At 38.1% G+C, this 25,794-nt stretch overlaps 1 protein-coding gene across 8 annotated transcripts; it reads left to right on the top strand.

Annotated features, from left to right (window-relative positions):
• Window positions 1-730: 730 nt before the first annotated feature.
• Mkks (McKusick-Kaufman syndrome) lies at window positions 731-24,270 on the top strand. 8 transcript variants are annotated; one of them, XM_013512308.1, is made up of 7 exons: window positions 731-844; window positions 5,453-5,536; window positions 12,831-13,061; window positions 15,383-16,768; window positions 19,115-19,290; window positions 21,117-21,194; window positions 23,466-24,270. In XM_013512308.1, exons 4-7 carry the CDS (start codon window positions 15,784-15,786, stop codon window positions 23,916-23,918), a joined length of 1,692 nt encoding a protein of 563 aa, XP_013367762.1. In that variant the 5' UTR covers window positions 731-844; window positions 5,453-5,536; window positions 12,831-13,061; window positions 15,383-15,783; the 3' UTR covers window positions 23,919-24,270. The 8 variants fall into 8 exon arrangements, 7 of the variants coding, with proteins under 7 accessions (XP_013367762.1, XP_005380930.1, XP_013367758.1 ...); XM_005380873.2 differs by having other exon boundaries at window positions 21,084-21,194; XM_013512304.1 differs by having other exon boundaries at window positions 12,820-13,061; window positions 21,084-21,194.
• Window positions 24,271-25,794: the final 1,524 nt, after the last annotated feature.

Here is a 25,794-nt window from a genome sequence, read left to right as displayed (position 1 = left end):
ATGGAGAGAAAATAAAACACAGTATCACTGTGGTTTAATTGATACCTGAAAATTAATAGCTCAAAAGTGGAAAATATTTTCCATGAGGACAATAATAAGAGGAATTTTAGTTAAAAATAGCCATTTTAAACATAACTTCCTCTCTTAGTCTTTGGAATAATCCAAGAGAGTAAAACTTCTGTCTTTGAGTCGAAAAACATCTTAGATAACCCGGAAATAATCTGGTGAAGGACACCACTTTGAACTTCTGACCTCGCTGTAATCCTTGGTTCCAAAGACTGAGGGCGGAAGTCAGCTACAAAGGCGACTAGCTCTTACTGCGCATGTCCAAAAATCCAACCCGATCCAGGGAGGGAGTGGCAGGGCGAGTTTCCTCGTTTTCCAGGTAGCTGTATAGGAAGGCAGGGTTTGCCTCTGAGCGACAGACACCAGCGCTTTATGATTGGTCAGTCACGGAATACGTAGAGCCCAGAACAGTTGAGTAGTTCTTTATTCATTAAATAAATGCTCGTGAAGTGTGCATCAAAAGACAATTCTGTGCCATTTTTATGTGTTAGTTACATTTGAAGTGTTATTTAAATTTTACACTTTCAACCATCTGAGATTGACGCTGAATAAATCCCGCGCCTTTACTCGCGCTGCTACTGCCGCCTCTTGAGTAGACGAGAAAACCCGGAGAAGCGGCACTGGAGCGGGTCCGGGCCCGCCGCACCGCTGCGCATGCGCCGTATCGGCGCGCAGGGCGAAGGTCACCGAGATCCGCGGCGGCTGCGTGGTGTCGGGTCGGGCCTCCGGGGCCTGCGGGCTGCGGCAGCGTCCTAGGGAGGCGCGGCGTTGTGGGCAGGTGAGAAGCCTGCGCGGCGCCGTCAGCTCCTTCCCGCCTCCCCTGGCTTCCCGAGCCGGTGTCCTCTGGGGTGGTGGGGCGCGCGGGGAGCCGGGCTGCTGGCGGGGTGGCTGCGCCTTGCCCGGAGCTGCCCGGCGCAGCTGGACTCCGGGCTCGGGCCAGCTGGACGGGACAGCAGGCGCAGGACTCGGGGCCTGAGACAGTACCAAGGAGATCAGTTGTGTCCTAGGCGGCCCAGACCAGGGCGTGCTCATCTTCCAGCTTTGGACCGTGCCCAGCTCCTGTCACTCAGTAACTTTGTTTTACCACAATCAGAAAAATAGCGTGTGCTTGCGACACCGTGCCGTGCACCCACCAAGGCAGGCGTGGCCCCTGGCGTCCTGCAGCCGATATTCTAGTGAAGGGGAAGAAAAGGTAAACGCGCCACGTGGGGAAATGAACTGCAGGTTTCTGGAGTGACCTGGGTGGTTTTTCCTAGGAAGCGGACTCAGATTGGTGGGCAGGAGGTTTACTAGAGAGGACATTTTGGATCATTCCTGAGGACTAAAGGAAGCAGGGAGGGATAAAGTGGAGCTGCAGTGCTGTCGCAGAGAAGGTCTGCTCCAGCCCCGTAGCAGCACTGCTGGCGGCCGAGTGAGTCCCGGGTAGGGGCTGGCGGCTGAGAGCTATCTCGGCCCCCGCAAGAGCTGGGGAAGGAACATCTTTCTTAACGGGGATCAGGGTGGTACAGGGTGTTCACCACAGAAATGGGGCCTTGAGGGAAATAGAACGTGGGGAATGATAGGGACTTTAGGACGGGTGCTCCGAGAAAGCCACTAGGAGTAGGAGACGCCGGAAATAAGAGTGGTGTTGGAGCCACCCTACATGGAACCAAGGGCCCAGGAATCTCGTCTCTGCACTGGGGACACAGCAGACCAGCAAAACAAGGTGCAACCTTTGAGAAGATGTCTGGCAGTTACTGTTCCTGACGCTACTGCCTGCCTCCTGTCGCTAAATCTGAAGTTAGGAGAAATGGATTGAGATTCCTTCGAAGTAACTAGAACAGAAAACCGGAAGTAAAGTTTTGAAAATTGGGTCAACTTTGCAAAAGCTTTTCATCCACAGTGTTTTGTTTTCTCCTACACAGTACTTAGTCATGTTTTGTTAGGATTGTCCCCTCAAGCCTGTATTCTCCTGGAAGGCAAAAATCGTCCCTTATAATTTACCCTGGACCCTGCCAGCAAGTAAGAGATACTAAGTGAGCGTTTGAATAAGATGACTCACAAATATTTGATACGAAGGTTCCTAAGACCTAAAGGATGGAAACCCTGGAGACATGGTTGTATTTGGGTCTATCTTTGTAACATTTGCTAGTTTTTTAAGACGGAACCACGTGTTAGTCAGAATGTTATATGATAATGTATAATGGCACTAATCAAGTAGGAGAGTCTACAGAAGCTTATTTTGATTTGTATTAAAGATAATACAGGGCCGGGGATATAGCTCAGAGGTACAAGCCCTCCCGCCTGGCAAAAGCAAAGTCCTGCGTTCCATTCCCGATACCAAAAAAAAAAAAAAAAAAAAGACAGTATACTCACACTGATAATAAAAGAAGTGCCATATATTGAGAACTTCCCACATACCGCACACTCACTGTGTTAAGCTATGAATGTATATGATAGTCTTCATAATGGGGTCCTATATTAAACATTATTAAATTGAGGCAGGAGAGAAGTGATTTGCTCATAGTCATAACTTGTGATAAAAGTCAGAATTCTTGTTACTTAAAGCCTCTGATCGTGCAGATCAAGTCTGTGCTATGAGGACTCTTAACATTTAATCATTTGGCAACTCTAGTTTTATTAACTATTATCAGAAACAAACATGAATTTAAACACACTGCATTTGCTACTTTGCTCTTTTAGTTTTCTTGTTTCTTTCATAATTAGCTTACCTGGTTCTCACATTTGACTCTCAGTTGTAACATCTAGATTCTGAGTACAGATTCAGCCCCTCGCCCCAATTAAAATAGCCCAAAGACCACACACACTCTTTCTTGAAAATTTGGATATTTTATAACTAATTCACTGAAGCTGTACAGAAGAAGCAGGCCTCTCTTATGGGACCATTTCCCTTTATCTGGGCATTTGTTCCAGTCTTCCTTCCTGGTACACTCCAGATTGATTCCAGTAAGAGTTTTTGTTTTGTTTCTCAAATAGTCATAATAATTACAGTCACTGAACCCAGACTGAGTGCCAAGTGTGGCAATTATACAACCACCTTGTGATATGGAAGTTACTGTTCTCCCTTTGCAGAGGATGAAACAGCTGTAGAGAGGTTAAGTGGCTCATCTGTGGTCCGCTGTCAAGTGATAAGGTAGAAAGTCAAAGCCGAAGTAATAGGATTCATTCCCTTAATCAGTACATGGCAGTCCACTTTACTAAAATGCATTTCATTGTACTTTCTGAAAACTGGCTGGCCGAAACTAGATCGCGATGGGTTTTTTATGCTGTATTAAGAAATTGAGATTTCACTCCCTGGTCAAAAATGTCACTAAAGGCTTCTGAGCAAAGCAGAAACAAACCAAATGTGTTTGTTTTGCAAGATGACTATTTTAAAAGTGTAGAGAACAAATTAGTGGGAGTAGATTGGAGTAGTGGTTCTCAAATGTTAGGTTCAGAGTTACGTAGAAAATTTGTTAAAACACAGATTATCAGATACTACCCTAGAGTTCCTGATTCAATAGGTCAGGGCAGCCTGAGAACTTGGATTTTACTTAAATTCCCAGGTAATAGTTAATGCTATCATTGAGGAGACCACATGTGGAAAAGCACTGATCTTGTAAACAAGAAGGTCATTTGAGGATGATGAGGGTCTGGTCCATGGAAACGTTGAAAGGTCATTTCAAATGATAGGATGTGATGACTGACTTAAAAGAGGAGTGAGAAAAAGAGCTGAATTCACATAACCAGATTTTACTGATTTATTTATGAAGCAAAACAGGAAATCAGGTGGAACAAGTTTGGGAAGCAAAGAGGGTTTGTGATTGTTTTAGACTACTTGTGGGGACAGTTGTGTTAAATGTTAACAGTTGGATCTAAGTAGTTGATGAAGATGGCAGGAGCCATTTGTGTGGATACTTAACACAAACTTAGCGAGTGAATGAGACCATGGAGTCAACCAAAGACAGGTCTTGAGTAGGAATGAGTAGGTGGGTGGAAACCAAGGGGTCATTAAAGGAGGCTGAGAAGGAACAGGTTTCAAAAATTTATCAGAATGATTCAGAGAGATCAAGTGAGGGAATGGGACCTGAACTGTTATAGTTTGAAGCTCATATAACCCACCAAAACTTGGTCACCAGACTTGTCACTTAATCAAATGTTTGTGAAGTGGTGGAATGTGTAGGAAATGGGGCCTAGTGGAAGGAAACCTGCTCATTCAGATGTGGCCCCAAGAAGATACTGGGACCTGAGCTTCTTCCTGTTAATCTCTTCCACTTCCTCACGTCTGTGAGGTGAGCAGACACCCAGCACATGCTGCCACCTTTGTGGACTATGCTGCTATAGGCCCAAATGGATGGGGTCAGTCAACTATAAGCTGAAATTGTGAACCAAAGTAAATCATTCATCCTTTGAAGTCATTTATCACAGGTATTTTGCTACAGCTATGGAGAACTAACTAATACTGATCCTTATAGTCAGAGCAGCTTTTGTGGAGAACAGAATGAAAGCAGATTATTTGGCTTTGAAGATGGAATGAGAAGTGACCCTGGAAAAAGATGCATTATATGAATCAAACGAGATTGTATAGTACAAGCAGGGGAGGCTGGTAAAAGCAGTTGCTTTAGGGGTTTTGTTTTTAGTTCAATAGAGAAAAATGGTCCTGGTTATGCAGGGAGGAAGACCTTTTAAAGTGGGAGACTGGACAATAAAAGAGGGTGTGCTGGCATTAGAACCCTGCAGACACTAGCCAGTGGAACTGGAGCATCGGTAACAGGCGTACCAGTTCTTCGTCTTAGACAGGCTTGGGTGGGGGGTTTAAGATGGAGAACTGAAATGAAAATTTGTGTTTTTACAAAGGGGAATGGGAAGTTGAGGGTGTGAATATCCCATAGCGACAATGTCCTCAGGCCAGTGGGTTATCTACAGAAAAGAGGAGGGATAGAAATTGGTCCTATAGAGATTCAGAGTAGATCAGACACACATAAAATCATTATGTAACTCTAGGTCCCAATCAACTGGACATTTAATCTGGAACAATCTGGTTATCAGCATGACACCAACTCCCTTCTCCCTGACCAATGCCAACATGAAATGGCAGCCAGGTTGTAAAATCAGTGGGAAGGGATGAGAGAATTCTGAGACAACTCTATAAAAAATTATAGCTTTTCTGGTAAGCACAGCCTGTCAGCAGCCTGATTGTCATTTCTCAGGAGTCACTAATCAATCAAATCACTTCATATTTTTGACTGCCTACCGTTAGTGAAACTCCCCTATAAAATTTGTGATTCTTTCAGTATAATATTTATGTTTAATTATGAATACACTGAATTCACAGTAAGAATGAAGGGAATAGCAAGACCATTTAATACTTCTGTGTGTCTGAACCTTCACTCTATTCTGACTGTAGATCCATTCCAGACCTGGCTGAGCATCGGTGGCCTGCTACTGGATGTAGGTCAAGCTGACCCTGAGTGGTGGTGTTGGGACAGAGGTAGGCTTTTGCAATGAAAGCTGTAGAACTCAGGTATGATCCATTGTTTCATCAAGAGTATGCATACAGCACTTTCACAAAACTGGAATACCTGGCCAAGCTGATGTTATTTTAGCTGATACGTACTGAAAAGGGAAGAAAAATAAGGAAAACTGTTCTTTGCCATGCTGCCCTGTTGGATATCACAAAGGATGCATTAAAAAAAAAAAAAATGTAAATGTAAAAACTGTACATTTTAATTGGGTACCATGTAATGTTTTGGTGTATGTATATGTTATATCATGTTTAAATCAGGTTAAATTTATCTACTTTCTCAAACATTTATCATGTCATTATGGTGAAAACTTTTCAATCCTTCTGGCTTTTCTGAGATACTCTCTAATGTGTACACAGAAATGCCAAGATATGAACTACTGTACAGATATTCTTTGTTTAACAACCTTACCTAGTTAGTGACTGATTGAACTCACAACGAGGCACACTGTCTGACTTATGACCTGCCTCTGAGAGTTATGACCCGTCTTTTCTTTTGTGTAGTTCTATACATCTTGTTTATAGTGTCTCGATGTCTTTTTTGTACAGTACACCTTGTTTATATAGTACTTTAAGTTTTGCTGCTTGTTCTGTACAGTACAGTATTATAGTTCTGTGTTCTGTTATACATCACAGTACTACATGTAAGAGTTATGCAGTAAAAGCAAAGTCATCGAGTTGGACTTTCCTTTGACCATTTCTTTGTTCTGAGTATTGTAATGAACATATTATATACAATTCCTCATTTAGTGACCAGTTCATTTAAGGACTGAGGCACAGGAATAGAGCTCAGTTGTTAAATGAGGAATGTCTATATTGAAAATCAAAGATAAAAACAACTATTTATAACACAGATGATTAGAACTCAGGATGAGAGATTCACAAAAACCTAAAGCCAACATTGTCATTGTAAAAGAAAATGCATTATAAAATTTTATAAACGCTGAAATGGTGTTGCATGCCTTTAATCCCTGCACTCAGGAGACTGAGGCTGGAGGACCACCACAAGTTTGAGGGCAGCCTGAGCTACATACTGAGTTCAAGGTCAGCCTGAATTACATAGTGAGACCCTGTCTCAAAAAAACAAAAACATTTCAATAAACTTAACCAGATATAATCACTAGAGCTGTGCTAATGTACTTTTCGTAATTGAATTACACAACATAATAAAATACACAGTGAATGTACAAATAAAAACAAAAATTTATTAGTGTAAAGACACGTTGCCATTAATTTTCCTTAATATACTCTCCCTCACTTCAGACACACTTATCTCATCATTCGTGGTAATTTCGGAAGCAGTTCTTGCAATTCTCTTTCATGTTTGTCTTTTTGTGGCTACCTTGATGTCCCAAATTGATTCAAAACGTTTACAGCAATTTCTGTCCAATTAAAAAAGTTATGATATTTCCTCATCCACCTCATTCACCAGATCTGGCTCTGGCTTCTGGCTTGTCCCCAAAGTCAAAGTGACTATGATAGGTAAATGTTTTGAACTGATTCAGGAATCAAGGCAGCCATGACAGTGTAGCTAAAGATACTCATGAAAGAATACTTCCAGAACTACTTAAGGAAGTAGCAAGAAGGCAGGGATAAGTGTGTTCAAGTGAGGGGGAGTATTCTGAGGGAAATACATGGCAATGTGTCTTTTATTGCAGTGATTTTCTGCAGCATTCCCTGTAAATTTTCTTATCATATCACATACATTTTGTGGAAATTTTTAAGACTTAACTAAAGTTTCAAATACTTAAACATTACGCCCAAGAAACCAGCAGATGGCATCCAGCAAGCCCAGTAGGCAAAATCAATCTTTTGTGGAATAGTCCCTGCATCTTAGTTGTTGTAGGCCTAATTTTGTATTAAGGAATACAAAACTACATGAATTCTACGTGACATTGTACAATATAAAAAGAATAGTCTGATATCTAGTGTGTAGCTGTTTGGGATTTTCTAGAAGCATAATTTGTCTTTTTGCCCATCTCCTTACTGTCCAGTACTGTCACTAAGAAGCCTTCATTTAACTTGGAATGTAACAAGTTCCTGAGAGTGTGTCAGAGGCCTGTGGTGGAGATTAAAGAAACAGTAATTGCTGTAATGCAAATTGGGGAGGCAGTAAGTTGTCCTAGACACAGAAAAGAGTTAAATTCAAAGAATGTTTGTGATCTGAAGTATCTTAGTGTTTTCCTTCCTTAACCTCTATGTTTATAGCTATTCAAAAAGATTACATTTGTAATGAGGTGTAAAGATTACATTTGTAATGAACAGCTGTTCATTAATGTCTTGATGCTCATTCTTTGTTGAGAACCTAAAGAAAACAGAGCTAAATTTAGCTCAGCTAATCTCTCAGTGGACAAAACGGATGTGTTTGTCCTCTAACTTTGGACAAGTAGCATGACACCACTGTTAACCTCTGAGGTACTGTATGTGAGACTCAAAAGAAATGCCAGGTGTAACGTACTGGGCTGTGGACCTCAGTGACCCTCACAAGTGTCCACCATGATCTCTGAGTGTCCTCATCCTTATCCAGTACAGATACAGTATTCCTCAGAATATACTCTTGATTCACACCTATAACCCATCTTTTCTTTGTACAGTTCTGTATTTCCTGTTTGTAGAGCCTCAATATATTTTTATACGTCAAACATTGTTTTGTACAGTACTATAATTTTTGCTGATTGTACTGTGAGTTATAGTTCTATGTTCTGTTATACATTATAGTACTACATGTAAGAGTTACACAAGTAAAAGCAAAGTCATCAAGTTGGAGTTTCCTTTGACCATCTCTTCTGAATATTGTAATGTACATACTACATACAGTTACTTATTTAGCTACCAATTCCCGTAACAACCTAGTTGCAGGAGTGGAACTTGGTCATTAAGTGAGGAACGTCTGTGCTAGAAATTCTGAGACTCAACTTCTCAAGATGGGCCACTAATTCTTTTTTTCTTTTTCTTTTTTTTGAACTGGGAATTGAAAGGACCACTAATTCTTGACTTTTGAAAACTGCTCGATAGAATACCAGCTGAGATTTTTAAGTCCAAAATCTAAATTGAGTGCCACAGTTAACTCAATAATCCTAGGTCAATCATTTCACATTTTGTCTTGTAAAATGGTCTTAGGACCTCATAAAGTCTCTGTGAAAACAAAACAAAACGAAAAGTATGAAATGTTTTGAATGTATGGTACATGTAATTGAGAGAAAAATACAAGAAAACATAATCTATGTTAAGATTATCAAATTTTTTCTAAACAAGGCATTTAATAAATGATAAATATCTACTTGATATTTATATCAAATAAAATGATAAATATCTACTTGGTGTTTTATTTGACCTAAAATTTAATAATCTTATTTCATTTATCTTTCTAAATGATTCTTACTTTTTTTTTTTTTTAGCGGTGTGTTTAGTGAAGATTCAAAAAAGATGTGAAAAGAGCAGTGTTACGTACCAAAAGCTAGGTTAGGAGAGGACAACATCTGCCATCTGTTGCTGCTTCACTCCCAAGTTGAGAAAAAGTTCAGTGAATGAACAGAAAACACAAATTTACTGTATTTTAGGGACCAGCTGGTTACTGCTTGTTAAATTTGCTCATTGTGAGCACGTTCTTAAGAAACTTGTTTCAGACTTAGGAGTCTCTGAGTGTCCATAAGATAGTTCCATACCATTTGTAAAGACTTCCCAAGTGTTTGAGGGGAGGACCATTACTAGATAAATTCAGTTTAGCATAAACTTCTATTTTCCAGACTGAGTCTTCATTCTCTCTTCTGCTCAATGTGATGAACCTTTATAAAAGTCAAGGTTTTAAAAGCATCATCAAACTCATTCTGCACATGAATTAACAGAAATGTTTTAATTTGAATTATCATGAGAAGCAGAATGTAGAGTCTGTGACCATGGGCTCTGGACAGTTTACAAGAGTATACTATATTTAGCAATAAGCGCTGGGAAAAGAAAATCTCAGATCTCTACCAGTGATGGGGTTGGTCAAATTAGAATATCTTCCTGTAATCAAATGCAACACCACAATTGAACATCATAATTAAAATTTATATGAGAACATGTAAACAGTATTAAATTGTGATCACATCTTTGTTAAAACAACAAAAAAATTAATTTATTTCATTATTATTTTCTGTATTTATTGGCTTTAAAAAGTAAGCCTATATTATCAGGAAAGGGTAGTAATGGTAATTTTCATTTTTTAAAAAACTCATAGGAAAATTGAGATGACATAAAGTGTTAAAATTTTATCTCCTGAGTGTGTTTCATTGTATAAATTTGATTCTGAAAGCTCCACAAGAAAACATGAACTAAATAAGTAACATATTACCTGTCTACCATGTTAAATATGAAATTTTATTTTATTTTATTTTATTTTTTTTGGTTTTTCTCCGGTACCGGGAACTGAACTCACGACCTTGCGCTTGCCAGGCAGGCGCTTTTGCCGCTGAGCTAAATCCCCAGCCCCCAAATATGAAATTTTAAAACTATGTTGTCCTCTAAAAATAGCAGTGAGCCTTAGTAAACTCCAATGTGTCTTTCCCTGCATGAGGTAAGCAATGTCCCCTGTCATGAGCTCCCATCATGATGTACTGCCTTGCCATGGGCAAGTTGCTTATATAGGCAATAGAACATGTAGCTGGAAAGCTTTTAAATGAAAGAGGCAAAGTAGGTTAAAGTTAAGGCCAGTGGCATTTTAGGAATGCCAGTTTCAACTGCTGCATGGAGATGGCCTACTTTATATGCGCTATGATAGTGTTTTCATGTGGATTAAATGGGAAGGCTCAAAAAGTACTTTGTAAAATAAAAAACCCTATCATCCTGATCCTAATCATCTTCCCAGCCTCTCAGAGGACAGCAGACTAATCTCTCACAAAATAGTTACCAGCTCTCTGGCCTCCATTAGTCAAATCAATATATGACATATGGAGAAGTTGAGGAAGCAGGAACCTGTAGGTGTGTAGTAAAGATTAAAGCAATCAATCTTAAATCAGTCTCTATCACTAAGCAGGAAGTACTGTACTGGGCCTCAGTGATGTTTGGCAAATAATGAGTTTTCAGCTAAAATAAATAACAGGTTTAACTAAATCTAGAAAACAATGCACAGATCCTTAAGTTATCTTGGTGAAAGATAACTTGTTAAAAGATAGCTTGTTAAAACAGAATATCTCTCTAACACCCACATGATTCAGAAAATTCATTAAATATACAGAGTTAACTTAATCCTATTCTGAAACTCCATTGTGGCTTTCTCAAAGAAGATTCAGAGCACACTGCATTATTACATGTTGTAAACTGCATACAGAGCCAGTGCAACACTTCTTTTGATTTGCTGTTATAGATTGTGTTTTAATTTGTTGTGATATGAATGACAAGATCTATATTGGGCAACTTTTCATGACTGTGACAAAATACCTAAGATAAATCAACTTGTAAAGAGGAAAGGTTTATATTGGCTCATAGTTTGGAGGTTTCAATCCATGGTTGGTCTGTTGCTTTTGGGCCAATGGCAAGGCAGTACATCATGATGGGAGCTCATGACTGGGGACATTGCTTACCTCATGCCATCCAAGGAAAAGTCTAGTCCCTTCCCCAGTTATATATTGCACCCTCAAATCTCAAGTGTTCTAAAGCTGTTTGAACAGGAGACTTCACAGTGAAATTTAATCATGTTGCAATTATTTATGATTGATTTCTTCCAAAAACAACATGAACATGTCAATAAAAAGTATGGTCTTAAAGACTGTAAAGTTTATAGGATACCAGAAAAGGCCATAAGATTCTTTCAGTTACAAAGTGGGTCACGCTTTCTCCATTCAGTAGTTTAAACTTAGCAGCAAAATCCTTATGCATGACTTTAGACCTAGGGGAGAAATAGTTTATAGTGCTGGAAATAATATATATATGTATGCATAATACTTGCAAACTTTTATTTGTAATACACAAATAACCAATAGACAGTTCAGGCTACTTAGCTCATTCCTGCCATGTTTTAATATACTGATTTAAATGTTAATTGGTAGGTAGAAATTCTGTTCACATATCTTTGTAATTGCATTTATACAAAGTAATTTAGGAGATTTCAAGATACAAAAAGGTAGGTGCAACTGAAACAAATCTTTAGCATGTCTCATAAACGATAGAATATCAGTCATCACAATCTGTCAGTGTATCACTAATGAGTATCCTGTAAAAGTATAAGGAGGCTTTAAGTGTTTTCTAGACTTGAGTTTTCAAACCTAATGGGTCCTCAGAACACAGCTGTCCTGGGCTCTATGCCATGCTTATCAAACACAGGAAAAAAGTGTGTATTCAACACCAAATAGCTCTAACTTTAGGCACTGTTTTGGCCCCAGTATCTTCATGTACCCTGTGTTGAGGGTAACCTTCTGGGGTAGGGCTACCAGTGATCCAGGGCAAAAACTATAGTGCTGCATTTCAGCACATAAATATGGAAATACCACTAACTAGTTGTGATTCATAGCTCCTGTGCCAAAGTCTTTTGCTACAATTGGAATCCATACTTACTATTCCAATCTCGTTTAAGACACCATCATTTACATTTTGTCAAAACAGGAAACCTAAATTCTCACTGCATATTTAAGGATTACCATTTGATTCTTCTGTTAAAATCATGACTAAATGTAATTATAAAACATAAAAATAAGAGCTTGGCATGCTGGCACACACTGGGATACTGAGGAAAGAGGATACGAAGTTTGAGCCCAGCCTAGGCAACTTAGTGATTTGTTGAGATCCTCTCTCAAAATAAAAAACGGGCAGTGAATGTAGGTTGGTGTGGAGTCCCTGGGCTCAATCCCCTGTATTGAAAAAAAAAAAAAAAAAAAAAATTTTAATTAAAAAACAAGGGCTGAGGATGTAGCACAATAGAATGTTAGCTGTGGGTTCAGTCCCCAGTATGGAAAGAAAGAAGGAGAGAGGGAGAAACGAAGGAAGAGGAGAGATACGTTAAAAACAAATACAAAGAATGTATGAGTATTTCCAAAGGTTTTGTGTGGCTTTCCCTGCAAATAATATTCTTCCTTTATCATAGTTGACTAAAGCCTTGCTTTGTAAGTTTCCGTAGTCAAAGGTCCTGCTGTCCCTTAGTTTCCACAAAATATCTCCTATTATTAGCACTGTAAAATATTTACTTTGGTTTTTATTGGAGCACAGTGTATTACTTCTAGTGGTCTATAAGAATAATTTGAGGGAGTTTATATATTTTTTTTCTCCTTTAACCGTAGTCTTTTCTTAGGTCCCCTGATGCCAAAAGACTATGAGCTTTCAGAACTTCTGGAGAGACTACAAAGTTCTGCTGGTGATGGTGCCCTTAATAGGGCTCATCCATGTAGGGTGGCACAGAATCAAAAGCAGCCCTGTTTTCCGAGTACCTACTAAGGACGACATTCCTGAGCCACACAGTCTAGGACTTGCAAGTCCACCGAAGAGCCAAATCCAGGGAAAATAGAAGGCTCGCAATCTTGAGGTGAGTTCCATTTAATCTGGTCAGCTTTCGAGTATGTTCCAGTGATGGGAAACTTGATTTTACAGAGCTCTGGCAAGAAAAAGCCTAAACTGACAAGATACCTGCTATTGTTACTACAACCCACTTTTTCATGTTTCCTGAGAGAGAACTAGTTGTATTCATCTATTAGCATCTAATATCTCAGCTTCGAAATAATTTGTTACTTTTGAGAGTCAGTGAAATGAAGAAGATATAGCTGTATAACTCGAGTCTATAGTCCCTCATGTGTAATTCCAAAATCTAAGAAATTCTAAAACCCAAAAAGTTTTTTTATCACTTCTTTGGTAGCAAAACTTAATCTTAAGTAATATGGGGCAATTTGAAGTATTTATCTTACTTGATATGAAAATTTAGTTGAACTGCTGAACTGTTGCATTGCTGGAATATTGATTATGAATGTCATACTGTATAATTGATTATGAGTAATTTATTTTGATTATGAACACTAGGTACTATAAAGTCTAAGAAACTCTGAAGTATCAAACTCATCTGGCCCCAAGGTTCTAGATAAAGAACCATGGCCGTGTAATTATACAGCACATTCTGTTCTAATAAAGCTTTTTGACCTTGAAGTAAGTGTAAGTACTATGCTCTAAATTTTGGTCAAAGTAGTCACTTTAAGGTTCTGCTCCTTACAGAAGAACTCAGTAAGATTTTCCTCATTTAAAAAAGGCTTTAGGTTTTGACCAAGTAATGTATTTCTCTTTAAAATTTATATGTATAGAGGAGTTTTAATGGATATGAACAAGAAAAACTAGAAAAATTATTTTATTAATCATAGTCTCTGTTGTGAATTTTATGTATAAAATCTAATATTAAATAACCACATGGAAGTAACTTTGCTAGAGTTTCATGTAAGTGAGTTTTTCAGATTTTATTGAATCTGAAAAAGCCATTGAAATAAGATTAAAGTATCATGGCTGTTTCTGGCATAAGATAAACAGGTGGTTTTTGCATGTTTGGTTGTTGTTTTAGTTGTTTTCCCCTCCTCATACCCAAACCAAAGGTTCCCATAGCTTTATACAGGAAAGCTGGCCAGGTTGCCTTCACTTTGGTTGAGCCCAGTTACCATAGTTACAGCCTTTTAACTAAAATGGAAGCAGTAACCAAAATAATGCCTTGTATAACATTTCCTTTTTCACCCCTTCTTTGCACATCTTCAGAACACCACTTTTCTGTATCACCATACTGTCCCATAGACTACTTTAACAAGTACATTAGGTTAAGTAGGTAAGTTACTTTTATTGCTCAATGCTGTCTAAGTAGCTGGTATAATTAGTATATTCCTAAATAGAATTTACTAATAATTAACCAAACCTTCACCTTCAAAACAGTGGGTATTAACAGATAAGGTCAATAACCTAAAATTTTTATTCTTTTCACACATTAAAGTGTAGGGAGTTTAAGTCTCAAGATACACTATTTACTACCTTTCTAAGGGAACTGTTATTATATTTCTCCTTGCCCACTTTGTATATATTATTTTATGGTACTTAGATTCTTTAAAGTGGAATTACAAATCAGATTCTACTTTTCTCTTTGTCATCTAGTTTTTGTATTTATTGTCATTAACCAACATTTGGGGGAGGGGCTTAGTTGGTTAGCACTTTGAAAATCGAAAATTATTGATTAGTGGACTAAAATGAAAGAAAGTTAATTCCGACTCTAGCCAAGTATATAAAACATGATTTGTGTATTGATACAAATGTGTTATATGGATTTATTCAGCTAAGTGTAGACTATACATTTTTTGTTTTCTCCAGGAATTCCAATAATTGTTCATAATTACAAGTAAGATTTGATATAAATGCATTCAATTGATTCACATACATTCTTTTGATACAAATGCATTCATTTTCCATTCAAACCTAGTTTCCAAGCAAAACAAAGTTATTGAACAAACCATGACATTAAGTCTTACTGTATAAGAATAAAAACATTTGAGACTATTTCTTTAAGACTCAGAGACCAAATTCTTAGTTTTTCCTAGTGTTTCTTTCCCAGAAATGTGCCATATTCTAACAACTGTAGGCAAGCTCTCTAGCTGTATTGTGCGTTCCAAAATCATTGAAATACAAGAACTTTTTCTGTATCAGGGCAATGCATTGAAGAATAAATGAATATTAAATCTAAGTTGATTTAGCTTTCTCATTTTCTCGAAGCTTCTGACAGTTGAAGTTTCTTTTTGTAAAAATGGAGAACATGAAAATAAACATTGAACTGCAGTCTACAAACTAGTTTACAATTATTCCTCTAAAATGTTTTGTTTTTATTTCTTACAGATAGAAGCAGCTTTGAAACTGAGCTTGATATTAAAAGAAGAAATGAAAACCAGTTGGATTCGAAAGAACTGGCTTCTTGTAGCTGGGGTGTCTTTCATAGGTGTTCATCTGGGAACATACATCATACAGAGGGTTGCAAAACAGTCTGTGAGATCTCAGGCGGGAGACAAACAAAAGAGTATTGAAGAATGAAGTAAAATAAATACTTGGAATTACTAACATGGTATTAAATTATTATGTGCTGATTATCAGAAACACTGAACTGTATCATTTTATAGCCACAACACTAAATTCAGGCCTTCACTCCTGAAGAATATTTTTTGCAATGTTAAAACACATGGCAGTAAATAGACAGTACAGTTAACAAAATAAAAGCTGGCTTCACAAGTCACACCCAATGTATGATGTCTTGTTTAGAAGCCCACAAACCATCACTGTGTCACAGTGAACCACTCACAACTGAGAAAGTCAGGGCCAAACTTACTGTCTTAAAAGGCGTCCTAACATCCTGCTATGGCCCTTTTGGGCGGCTGAAGCAGCTGCACAACGGCATGGGGGGCTCTGTGTGCACAACCTCCCAGTCCACGGTGCTGCTCAGGAACCTCTCGGTCACCCACCCCATATTAAAGATCCTGACAACGGCTGTTCAAAACCATGTATCCTGCTTCAGTGACTGTGGCTTGTTCACAGCCATTCTTTGCTGCAACCTAATTGAAAATGTGCAGAAAACAGAGTTGACAGCCGCTACCACCATTAAACTTAATAAACATCTTTTGAATTTCTGCATCAGTTATCTCAGGTCTGAGATCTGTGGTTGCCGAATCCCAGTGGACTTCACTAGTACCCAGATCCTCCTTTGTCTGGTGCGCAGTATTTTAACAAGTAAACCTGCCTGTATGCTCACCAGGAAGGAAGTAGATCATATCAGTGCTTTGATTCTTAGGGCTTTTTTACATACAATTCCAGAAAACACAGGAGAGCCTATCATTTTAGGAAAGTGCATAATTGTACCCTTAAAGGGTCAAAGGGTTACAGATTCTACTGTGTTACCCGGAGTACTCATTGAAATGTCAGTTCAATTAATGAGGATGTTACCTGCCCGAAAATCAAGTGCCCTCAAGGTGGCGCTCTTTGCTACATCTTTATCAGGAGACTTTTCTGACCCTGGAGAAGGAAGTGTGGTGGTCAGTTATGGGGTGTCTCTTGAAAATGCAGTCCTGGACCAGTTGATTAACATAGGAAGGCAACTAGTTAGTGACCGTGTGGATCTCGTCCTATGCCAAAAAGTTATACACCCATCGTTGAAACAGTTCCTTAGTAATCACCACATTCTTGCCATAGACAGAGTGGGAGTGACGCTGATGGAGCCCCTCAGCAAAGTGACAGGTAAAGAACACTGGGCTTTTGCCCCTTACAGTTAATAAATCAAACTGTTTTGGAGCTGAGACTCTTGGTTTATGTCACTGATAAAATCTTACATAATTTCACAAGCTGCCAACGTCACAGTGTGTATCATTTCTGGCAGCAAAGGTTTCTTAAAAAGGTCCTTTATTCGCTTACTAAAAATGGAGTGATTATGACCATTTTCTATTTTTCAGCTCGGAAATGTGCTAGTCTATTATCATAATCCCAGGTGGTTGAGCCTAGCATCCTCATAATGTCTTTCACACCCTACTCAGAACTATGCTACTCAAATTTACATCTTCTAAATCATGTTATGTTCAGAAGATAATTTTATAGCTGGAGTACCCTTCACTTTTATCCTAACACCAATTGATACTCTGTACTTCTGCCCAAATGGTGGTTCCTAATGGGGAGAGGGAGATGGGTTTAAATATCAAAAATACTCTCAGCTGAGCTCCTTGAAAGCCAAGGTCACCTTTCATTTTCAGCACCTATAACAGGTGTGGAACACAACAGATTGTCTAAAAGGTTTGCTGAATTGAAGATGATATATTTAGTAACCTGAAGAATTATAGTAGGCAAGAAATCCATCTTAAAGTCATATCTAAGATTCACACTCACCTGTTAGAGCCAAAGGGTTGCTGATTGTAGCCACTTCTCAGTATCCCTTCAAATGCATTGGCAGCCTATCAGAAAGATGACCATTTAGTTCTGTGCTGACTGTAATTTTGGTTATTCAACCATTGTTAATGTAACCTTATAAATCGTCAAAAAGTAGCGATATAGGTGACATGCATAGTATGCCTCAGTTAGTGCCCTTTTTAGGACACATGAACATCAAAGTGAAAAATATTAAGAAATAATACAAATAATTCCTAAAAACTCATTGCTAAGGTCAGAGTCTCCTTAAATTCTTACTAGCTCTTCGTGAATCTGGTAATTTCCTGCCTATAAATATTGGGTATTCTGGATTATTTAATGTTTTTAAAGTATGGGACATTTTCCTGTAGAAATAACACTGTATGTGGGAACTGGGTTCCTACACCAGTCCACAGTTGTTATTTGACTTAGTGTGTTCTTAACCCCATCAGTTTAAAAGAAAAGGAAGCCATGCCAGAGGGATGAATTGCTGTGGTTTGCAGTTTTAATATTTGGACTCTAAACTAATATTTCTTTTAGAAGTTTGATGTAGCTTTCTTATGTGACTTTCACCATGTTTACAGATGTTTGCAAAAATTTAGGACACGCTAGTTTATTTGTGTTCTTACTAAATTGTGATTTGTTAAAATTTTATACTTTACGTGCAGGGTGAGAGAATAAAACATTTACTAGATCAAACAGTAAAAACATGAAATAAGTATGCCACATACTTTGTTCTAGTATAATTTAAGTAGCTGTTTACACAAAAATGGTGGTTAAGCAAAAAAAATAATTCCTATGTGTTTAATAGAACCCCAAAGGTTCTACTTGGGAAGTTCTATTTGTTTTAAATTGAACTAGCAATGCCTTAAGCAAAAGACCCTGTCCCCTCACATCCCCTTCATCCTAGAATAAGGAGGTCCTTAACTTGGGGTCTTTGATGTCTGGTAATTCACAGTTCCTAGACTTCCTAAACATGTCTGCACAATTTTGTGTCTTTTTCTGGAAAGAGTACAAAATAGCTTCTAATACGTTTAAAGAGGTTTTTAAACAAAGTATCCAAAAGAACCTCTGCTTTACTATTTGTATGTCATTCTAATAGCTGAATATTAATTTCAGAGATTTAAGATGCCTTTTCTTTTTATTATTTATTTATTTATTTATTTATTTATCTATTTTTGCTAGTGGAGATTGAACTCAGAGGTTTCACAATGAACCACACACCCCTGCGTGGGTTTATTATCTCATAAAAGAAAAGTTGCTGAGAATTGAGGTCCTCTGCCGAAGCCTGTCCAACTTACTGTGTGGAAGTTGGATCTTTATTATTCCAAAATAATAATTCTAATCTTTATTCTTCCAAAATGTAAATCATATTACAAACTTTAATGCATTTTTTTAAATTTTGATTTTCTTATTTTTTATTTTGAGATAGGGCGTTGCTGCTGAGTCACGAAGCTTCCCCAGCTGGGCTGGAACTTGAGAGCCTGCTGCCTCAGTCTCCTAGAGTGCTGGCATTGTAGGAGTATACCACCATGCCCAGCTGGATTTTATTTCTTTATCCTACATTTCATATTGTAAACAATAAGCTTTTATAAAATTTCTGTTATCTAGGAATAAGACTGGTTCTGAATGATTGTTTGCTCCACCTTTGCTTATACATTTTATGTTTTCTATACTTTACAAAAATAGGAGCGCAACCCATTGGGTCCCTAGGCCCAGTATCTCCTAGTAGTTATGGAAACGCAAAAAATTGGTGCTCTGCTAAATTTGGCTGCAAACATTTTTTTCATCTTATTCCTAATGAAGCTACTGTCTGCAGCTTGCTTCTCTGCAACAGAAATGACACTGCCTGGGATGAGCTGAAGGTAAGGAAGGAACTTTGAATTCTATATCCAGGGCCTGAGGCAAGGATGAAATAATCACTCAACAGCTACTTTGTATGCCGTGTTTGAAAAATAACAATGAATGTTTAAATTTTTTTAAAAAATTATACTAAAAGATACACTGTCATTAATCTCCCTCAAAATCCTCCCTCTCACTTTGAACACTTTTCCCATTGCTTTTGCGACTTTTTGAAGCAGTTCTGGAAGTCTTCTTTCCTAAGTGTCTTTCGTTGTGCTGTTGTAGCTGCCTCGATGTCCTGAATCAGTTCACGATCACTTTTCATGATCATTTTGACTGAGTGAGAGCTATAAGTCACACAGTGCCAGATGCAGCGAATAAGGTGGACACACAGTCATATTTTTCAAACCTGCCTTCCTATTCAGTGGCACTTAGCAGCAGCATCTGCTGTACATTTTATCATACTTCATGAAGACATGAGAAAGTATTTCCAAAACTGCTTCAGAAAATGCTGAAAACAATGGGATAGGTATGTTTGAAGGAGGAGTGTTTTGAGGGGGATTAGTGGCAATCTGTCTTTTACTGTAATAATTTTTAAAAATCTAAACATAGCTGGGGACATAGTTCAGTGCTGGAGCTTGTGCTCAAAATGGAGGTGGTCCTGGGTTCAATCCCTGACCAAAAGAAGAATGCGAGAAGCAAAGCCCCAAGCTAATTTGTGACACTACAGTAGATCTGCTATTCACAAGAAGCCTTGATGTGATAAGATCCTTGATGTGAGCTTTCGGTAAGAAGTTAATATGAATTGTGTACTCTGTAAATGTTAATGTGTACAAATAATTCACTTAGAAAATGTGTTCCCCAGTCAGGACCCACCACCCATGTTAGTACAGTTTACCAACAGTAACACATGCAACTTGTATATAAGAGAACCGATATTCTGTGACATTGATGACAAGTTAAAGATTCACATATGTCCAAGGGTATATCCTTGCTGAGTCAAAGGTCTGTATGGTTTTGTACTACTATTTGGGATTTTAGCTATTATTTCCAAAAAGTTGAAATAAATTGTATCACATTTATACAACTAATATATTTAGATCAAAAAATTTTTTTAGAATATTTTGAGAGTGGTAGTTGGGTGTGGTAGCACACGCCTGTAATCCCAGCACTCAGGAGGCTGAGGCAGGTGTATCGGGAGTTCGAGGCCACCCTGGGCTACCAAATGAGTTCAAGACCAGCCTAAACTACATAGTGGGACCCTGTCTCCAAAAAAGAACAAAAAAAAAAAGTACTGGAAAATCTTGTTGACCTTACATTTGTGAATCATAATTTGAAGGTTACATGCTTGTGAAAGAAAATACTAATCATATTCCATGAAACAGACTTTTGGCTAAAATATCTTTGATCTCTAAGCCTTATTATTCCAGAATGTATTAATCATATTACAAACTTGACAAAATAGAGTTTGTTTTTGTCAGTTAAAATCAGGCTCTTTGGGGCTGGGGATTTAGCTCAGTGGCACAGCGCTTGCCTGGCAAGCGTGACGTCATGAGTTCAATTCCCGGTACAGGAAAAAAATCAAAAAAGAAAAAAAAAAATTAATAAAGTCAGGCTCTTTGAGGACTGGAGATGTAACTCAGTGGCACAGTACCTGCCTGGCAAGCTCCAGGCCCTGAATTCGATTCCCAGTGCAAAAAAAAAAAAAAAAAAAAAAAATCAGGCTCTTTGAGTCCACTAGCTATGTTGTTTTGAGAGCATAATGATACTTCTGTTCCTGAGCTGAATGCCTGACGCTGACCTGCTTCCTTCTCAGCTCACATGTCAAACGGCACTGCATGTTTTGCAGTTAACAATCAAGGATCCATGGGTTTTGCTGGGAGGTGGCTGCACTGAAACTCATTTGGCTGCATATATCAGACACATGGTAAGTCGAAGAGGCCTCTGCTGATGACCTCAATTCTCAGCAACTTTTCTTTTATGAGATAGTAAACCCAGTTGTAATACCTTAGCACCTTTAAGGCTTAATTGTTCAATAACCTAACTCAGATATTGTACTTGAAAACACTTGAGGAAAATAATTCTTGTAAGTATGAGGTCTTTATTGCAACAGTTATTACAAATCTAATCTTTTAGCAAATGATACCATTCTTTGAGTACTGTCTGCATAGACTGCTTATTAAAACTAGCATTCTGATACTGAGAATTCGTAGAAAACACAAATCCTGGAATTCAGCCATAACTGATGTTCACAACAAAAGGGTCAAGTTTCTACAAAGTGCTTTAGTACTTTCTGGAGTGTCAAGGAAAAACTGCATTTAGTATAACATTCCAAGTAGCAAATTTTATTGCAATTTTAAATTGATATCTATGGTATATGTTAATTCTACTAGATAGAATTTTTTGATTAGTCTAGGAAGCACCATTTCCTGACAGTCAGATAAGTTTAGTGCTACTTTATTTGAAAATGGACACAAAAAGCCATCTATATTTTCCATATTTTCACAGTGTGCTCTTTGCCTAGACCAGAGCCTTAAAGAGAGGCTCTGCAGAACTTCAGGAGGTAACTAGGACTAGAAAGAGAACAAATGTTTTCACAGCCAGGCCCCTCCATGCTTCCCCAAATAATTTAAAATCTATTGGAGCATAATACACATTCAGGAGAAGTTATCAAAATATGCATCAATATGCATAATAAAAAATAAAATCCATGACAATCTAATGAGACTGAAGGGACAATAGTGTAATCTTTACATGGAACAGAGTAAACTAGAGAAAGTGTTTTGAAGTAAGACGGTATCTTAAGCAGACTTTTAGAAGTAATACAGGATAGAGGGTATGGGAAAAATATGCAGTGTAGGTGATCTTATCTGGTTCAAACCTGGCTACACAAAAAGAAATGGTTACTGTTTTTAAGTAGTTAGGGTATGAATTTCTTTAACCATTATTCAATTATTAGTGTGCTGATGTATTGATCTTTTTCTTTGTTAAGAAATTTCTAGAATAAACTTCTTAGAATGCTGAACCAAAGAAAAAAGCAGTTTTAAGTTTCATTACCCTCTCATTAGAGAGAAAAATCTACATTTTTAAATATGGATGTGGGAATTTTACATGTCCACAAATTATGTCTTCATAGTAAGGTGTGCATTTTCATTTTAAATCAATCTAAATTAGTAAGTACTTCATTTGGAGCATTACTGAAATGCTTGTGGAGGGTTTGGTTCTCCCACCTGGCAATATGACACACAAATGCAAAATAAAGATAAACAGAGAAAGTTCTGCAGATGAAGAGCTGTGGAATGGCCAGTGTTCTCTGTGGAACAAAACGCCTTGAGTCCAAAAACTCATGCCTTCTATTGGTATCAATCAGGGAGGTGAGTGAGAGATGGGACAGAGTGCTTGGGAAAAGAAACTTTGTAGGCATTGGCTGTAAGGAGAAACAGAGTAATTTTGTACCAAGCACAAAGGCTCTCCAAATAGCAGTGTAACAGATAGTTTGATGTATGCAAGGCTGGCACCTTTACTGCCAGGAAGATATAATTCTTTCTGAGTCCCATGGCTTCAGCTGAGATGTTGTCTCATGTCTAAGCCCTGGATTCTCACAGGCTCCTATATGAGCACCCATTCTAGCCATCAATGGGATAGGGGGGCAGTTCTCACCCACCTGCTGCAGTGAGACAAGTTAGGGTCTCAACCAGACTTAATCACATTCTTTTAGCTAATTAAAGGAATATTTGTTTCAGTATAGCCAGCTCTGCATACCTCAGTGAATAGGGTTGAAAGAAATGTCAGAGAAAGATCAAGGCACGGGGCTTCGTTTCTCAGGAGAGTGCAGTTTGGTGGTCTCCCATGGAGCATTAGTGTTCAGGAACTGCTCCTGTGTGCATTACATGAACCGTGTCTTGCCCTCATGTGTTAAAGAGGCAGCACCAGGAAGTCCCTCAGAGAACAATGGGGCAGGGTTTCCTCTGATTCAGTCATTCTGAAAGCAGGGTTAGGAACATAATTTTATTATAAACAATTAGGTTAAGGGCTTGCAGCCTGGACCGCTGACCCATATAAGCCCATGACCATTGTCACCAAACTCCAAATCAAGGTGTGTAGGAACTTTCTGAATAAAGTTTTGACCAAATATCTTACTGTTCTGATTTGTGTTGATCACTCATTACATGTTTTCAATGGTTTTATTCCTCTTTAGACTCATAAGGAGCCAGGAAGTATTCTCCAAGATGATGGATGTACTCAAGCAGAGCTTCAGCTAATTGCTGAAGCTTTTTGCAGTGCTCTAGAGTCTCTCGCTGGCTCTTTGGAACACGATGGAGGTGAAATTCTGACTGACATGAAGCATGGACACTTTTGGTCCGTTCAAGCGGGTCCTCCCTCTGCTGTTAACTGGCCAGATTTGCTTTCTCGCTGTGGCTGTGGAGTATACAGTAGCCAGGAGGAACTCACCTGGTCTTTTCTCAGAAGCACACATCATCCTTTTGTGCCCCACACCCGTCTTCCACAGGAAGCTCTGGAAATCACTCAACAATCAGCCCATAGCCTAACCGTGGACTGTTTAACTGCTAAGCTCAGTGGCCTGAAGGTGGCTGTAGAGACAGCCAATTTGATATTAGATCTTGCCTATGTCATTGAAGATAAAAACTGATATAAAAGAATAGCATGTTTATATTATGAATAGACTAATCAGGCTCAATTAAGAAAAACAGTGTATATTCTTCTCCCAAGGCCTGTCCTGCAGATACAGACAATTCATAAAATTATAGACAACTTATTTAAATGAAGATTTAAGTTTTAAATAGAAATATCATAGAATAATAAAATCTGCAACATTGTTGCTTAAGATATTGTCATTATCTTAAGGATTCCATGATACTGCTTTACGTTGTTCTCAATTTTGTTACTATTTTAACATCATTCTAAGAAGATACAGAAATTTTAAGAATTTCCTAATCCATGCTCCACTTTGGATATACTTATTATAGACATTTTCTAGTTAATACCAGTTGTATAAACTTAAAGTATAAAATTACAAAGTATCACAAAGCATCCAGTGTATGTTGCATAATCAAAAGAAGTGTCAGATGGGGCTGGGGATTTAGCTCAGTGGCACAGCGCCTGCCTGGCAAGTGCAAGGTCATGAGTTCGATTCCCGGTACCGGAAAAAAACAAAAAAAAAAAAAAAAAAAAGAAGTGTCTCAGCTGTATTATAGTGAAATCTCACTTTTTCAATGTCCTTTATCTCAGACTACATTAGTCAGTGGTTCAGGAACTGATGTAGAACCTGGTTTACCTGCAATTGTTAGTTTTTATCAGTTCCATATTGTTATTATTTTGAGAAGAGATGTGATTAGGGGGAAAAGCAATTTATATCATAAGACTGAAACAACTTTCTGATGTCATCATATTTAAGGTGGGAGAAGTGCTTTGTTTTCAGACCAGCATTTTTCAATCTTAGCACTATTGACATTCTCAGCCAGCTAATTCTGTATTGTTCTGGGGTCATTCTGTTTGTTTTAGGATGTTTAGCAGCACCCCAGGTCTCCACCCACTAAATGCCAGTAGCACACTCCAATTATAAACTAAAAATATCTCCAGATACTAGCTAATGTCTTCTGGGGAACAGAACCATCTTTGATTGAGAATCTACGTAGACTGATAGAAAAGGAAGAAAAATAGAGTTTTCTACCAGGACTTTAGAAAGCATCATAGAAAAAGGAAGTGGAAAGTATCCCTTTAGTTCTCTTAAGAGTGCAAAAATAACAACAAAATAACTTCCATATTCAAAGTAAAGACGCTGATGTTTCAAGGACATAATTGAATTTTATGCAAATACCATGTAACTTGATAAATTGAAGAAAAAATATAGAATACAGTTAGAGCAGTAAGTATTGAGCTGTAATAGAGGTCATATTAAACATTAGGAACACATTTGGAAAAATCTTTGGAAAATTAAGCAATCCAAAAGTCAATGATCAAATCTGTAGTCATGTAAAAAAATAGAATTTTAAGCAATTTCTTCCAGTAGTCTGGTAATTGACAATAATTTTTACTCTGAGCCAAAGAAAAATAGCAATACAAATTTGCAGCAATACCATTTATATTGAAAATCAGCTATACCTCAGGTTTCATAAAATAGTTCCCTAAAGTTGCACTTCTTTGGTTATTAGAATCAAATGGAAAGGCAGTGTGATGGGCAGCCTCTAAAATGCCCCCTCAGATTCCTACCTCCTTGTTTTCAGGTTGAACTCAGTAACATCTGTGTGTCTCCCATCCCCTCCTTTGTGAATAGGAATGACTATAGCAGTTGTCCTATGTTTATCCATCATTTTATATTGGGGCCTAGCACCAGAAATGACATCCTATCACTTCTGCTGTATTCTTTTCATTAGAAGCTGGTCAGTAGGCCCCACCTATACCCAAAGGGTGGACCACTGGAAGTTGGGACGACTGGGAGGTGAGGCTACTGGGAGCTGTCTTAAAATCTGTCTATGACGTGCAGAATACATTTACCCCCACTCCCC

This window comes from Chinchilla lanigera, unplaced genomic scaffold (genome assembly GCF_000276665.1).
Source record: "Chinchilla lanigera isolate Chin_1 unplaced genomic scaffold, ChiLan1.0 scaffold00014, whole genome shotgun sequence".
Classification (NCBI taxonomy): domain Eukaryota; kingdom Metazoa; phylum Chordata; class Mammalia; order Rodentia; family Chinchillidae; genus Chinchilla; species Chinchilla lanigera.
This window is presented reverse-complemented; position numbering and strand designations above follow the sequence as displayed.